Genomic DNA, 3,297 nt, shown 5'->3' on the forward strand with positions numbered 1-3,297 from the left:
TTAGCTCAAGTCCATCTCTCTTAAATTTTGTCTTTGTTTTTTAGTCCCTTGAAAACATGTTAACCTAAAGTTCAGAGAAAATCCCAAACAGAGTGCTTAAAAAGATTTTACACAAGCAGAAACAAATTAAGCTTTGAAATTAATATAGCCTTTTCTCCTTTCTTGATTTCAAAATACCAAATAAATGGTTTTGCTCATGGGGAAACTCTCCAAATTAGCAGTTTTTAGGCATGTTGCCTCAGTAACATGACCCCAACAAGGCCAGAGGATCTACAGTGCCGGACGAAGGTAGTGCCTCTTGTGGTTCCAATGGGCTGTCACCTTGATGGTTTCCTGTCAAGATTCCGCTCGTTAATGCTTCTGTTTGGATTTCTGTCATCCGGTACCAGTCATTAGGTAACGGTGTGGTCGAAGGGAAATTGTTGATAAGGCTCATCATTATGCCATCATCATCGTCCATTGTTGCCTTCACTATCGTTAGCTCATTGTACCTCTTGTAAAGATTAGGAGTTGTTTCTGTCCATTTAACAAAAGATATTAAAACACTAAATAACTAATTAGATTAAAAAATCAATATATATATATATGTCTTCGATATTACCAAAGATCCATACTAGCTTTGGTTTCACTTTAATTACTGTTTCCTTAAAACAGGAAATATAAAACTAAACCGGACTAAACACATCTACTAGGCTCCTAAGAAATATAGATGAATGGTTTAAATTCATATACAAATTCTTACCTGATGATGATTGATGAGAACAGTTTAGATGATCTATCAACCGATTCTCAAAATCAATCTCCACTTTCTGGTCTTGATCCTCGCATAAACCACTAGAAGAAACCATAACGTCATTGAAGATTCTACCGCGAGACAAGGCTCGAGACTCCTCCAAAACGGTGTCAAGCAATCCACTGTTTCCTGCAGGTGGATAAAGATGGACACCATTGTCAATAATAGTATTAGAACTGAGCAAATGGGTCGGTGTTTGGACTGAAGGAAGCTCTAGGACAGTATTGTCTAGTCCTAAAGGGAAAGAACTCGGTCTCATCTCATGATCTCTGATAAGAAATGAACTATAACTCATAGCAACAATGTCTTTCTTATCGGTAGTACAAAACTCATTCGACGATGAGGATGAGGACAAAGGAAGAGAGAAACCAAACTGGTTGTTCTCATTCTCAAGGCTATTGTTGTAAAGAGAGAACATATGAGGATTTATGGGAGTATCGGGGATGTGGTTTAGGACCGGATTAGTATAGATTAAGGGATCTAAACACATATTTTTCTGAGGTTGAGAAGACGAAGAAGAGAATGAAGAGGAGGATGATGGAGTACTATTAGAGGAATTAGTGGGCTGAATCATTTTTTGGTGGTTAGAATGGTCTTGGTTTGAGAACTGAAATGAATTAAATTCAAAGTCGTCATCATTATCAATCCCTTGATGATGAATCTCGTCAAGGTATAAAGGCAAACCAGTTCGTTGTCTTCTCTTCATCCTTGTGTTCCAGTAGTTCTTAATTTCATTGTCGGTTCGTCCAGGTAACTACAATAGTTTACAAAAAATATATATAATTAAATAAAAACAAAAGAAAGAGATTTTAAAAACATTGGAACATGCAAGATTTGTGTTTAACTCGATAAAATTAATTTCACATATAAATTCTTAGAACTCTTTAATTTATTATTGAATTGAAGAAACAAATATGGATCGTAAAAATGTTTTTAATGATTTTTACGAGAGAAAACTAAACCTGAGAAGCCATACGAGCCCATTTGTTTCCCATCTTAGCGTGAAGCTCGATGATGATCTTCTCTTCATCAGGACTAAATGATCCTTTCTTTAGAATTGGCCGGAGATGGTTGGCCCACCGTAGACGGCAGCTTTTCCCACACCGGAGCAAGCCTGAGTTCTTCAGCACCGCGTTCCAGTTACCTTCGCCGTGTTTCCTCACGTACTCCGTCAAGATCGCATCTTCCGTCGTCGTCCACGGCCCTTTCTTCAACCCCCTCGCCTCAGTTACCGTGGCCGTTGTTTCTCCACCACCGTGCATATTCTTATGAAGACGCGACCCTCCGGTCAAGAAGGATTTTTCTTTCTGTTACTTGATATATACAATGTTTGTATATATGTATTATATATAAGTACGCTAGTGTGTTATGAATTAGAAGTATAGAGAAAGGAATGAAGAAATAGTATATTTTCATTTTGACAAATTTTTGAGTGTATATTTGGAAGTAATAAATAATACGTAATAATTTGTTGTTCTTACGTGCTTTTTTATTTTTTATTTTTCTGAAAAAGTCTTACGTGCTTTGCTTAAACATTAATGTCTTCTTTTGTCTCTTTCTTGGTCTTTTCTTTGAGAGGATTCAAGAAATTACAGGAGTTCATAACATAAAGATAATTGTCTGTCTTTAGACCAATTCAAGATAAAGAAAAAAAGATCGTGATGTAATAGTATTGAGAAGTCAATATTTTTCTTATAAGATAATCTACACGTCTTAGCGTCTCAGTCTCATGTTTTTTTGGGTGTAAATCTCAGTCTCATGTTTGAATATGTTGTATATGTCGTTTACAAGTCGTTCTCAACAAACAATAATCCATAGTAATTAGTCAAAACCGTTTGTTTGATGTTACCAGAGAATCTAATTGAAAATGACTTGTTACATCCATTAATAAACTTTTATGAAACATAGAAACGTTAATTAAAGAGATATATATTTATAAATAAAAGGAGCGGAGTGAGCTTCTTTCACGGCCGCGCATTGCATGCCTAACGGAATGGGACGTTCTCTTTCTTTTTTTTTTTTGAACGGTTACTTCATTAATTTAAAATAAAAACTTAAACAAGGGGAATGTCTGAAGCAAGCAGAGCACTCTTAGCAAGTGTATCGGCAGCTTGGTTGTTCTGACGAGAAATGAAAATAAAAGATATTACAGAGAACTCAAGAGACAAATCAAGAATATCGTGGATGATTCCGACCAGCTCTTTAGGAGATTTTCTGTTGTTGATAGCTCCGACTAAAGTCTGAGCGTCTGAGTACACTGTTAAACTGGAGATCTTTCTTTGTCGGGCTTGAAACAGAGCTTCTCGAACTGCTAAGCCTTCCGCCATGAGCGCTGAAATTACAGACGATTCCGCTTTGCTGTCCGATGAGATGATCCTGCCCGAAGTATCTGAGAAAATCCAGCCAAGTCCCGCCTTATTAGTCGATTCCTTCCAAGCTGCATCAGTGTGGACAGTAAAGGAACTCCTCTGTCTGGCCGATGGTAAGCTGGATATACGACTGCT

The 3,297-nt window shown here is 37.0% G+C and overlaps 1 protein-coding gene across 1 annotated transcript; it reads right to left on the reverse strand.

Annotated features, from left to right (window-relative positions):
* On the reverse strand, positions 1-2,224 carry LOC108845410 (transcription factor MYB101-like). Its single transcript, XM_018618624.2, has 3 exons — positions 1,756-2,224; positions 743-1,547; positions 1-516 (listed from the first exon to the last, which is right to left on the reverse strand). Exons 1-3 carry the CDS (start codon positions 2,053-2,055, stop codon positions 239-241), a joined length of 1,383 nt encoding a protein of 460 aa, XP_018474126.2. The 5' UTR covers positions 2,056-2,224; the 3' UTR covers positions 1-238.
* Between the last annotated feature and the right edge of the window lie 1,073 nt (positions 2,225-3,297).

The sequence above is a fragment of the Raphanus sativus genome, chromosome 3 (genome assembly GCF_000801105.2).
Source record: "Raphanus sativus cultivar WK10039 chromosome 3, ASM80110v3, whole genome shotgun sequence".
NCBI classification, from domain to species: Eukaryota; Viridiplantae; Streptophyta; class Magnoliopsida; order Brassicales; family Brassicaceae; genus Raphanus; species Raphanus sativus.

What these genes read in the sequence shown, in the direction of transcription:
- LOC108845410 (XM_018618624.2), bottom strand. Translation starts at nt 2,055, where the DNA reads ATGCACGGTGGTGGAGAAACAACGGCCACGGTAACTGAGGCGAGGGGG. An exon ending in GGGCTCGTATGGCTTCTCAG is followed by an intron (nt 1,548 to 1,755) that starts GTTTAGTTTTCT and finishes AAACTATTGTAG; the next exon opens with TTACCTGGACGAACCGACAA. An exon ending in TTCTCATCAATCATCATCAG is followed by an intron (nt 517 to 742) that starts GTAAGAATTTGT and finishes TTAAATGGACAG; the next exon opens with AAACAACTCCTAATCTTTAC.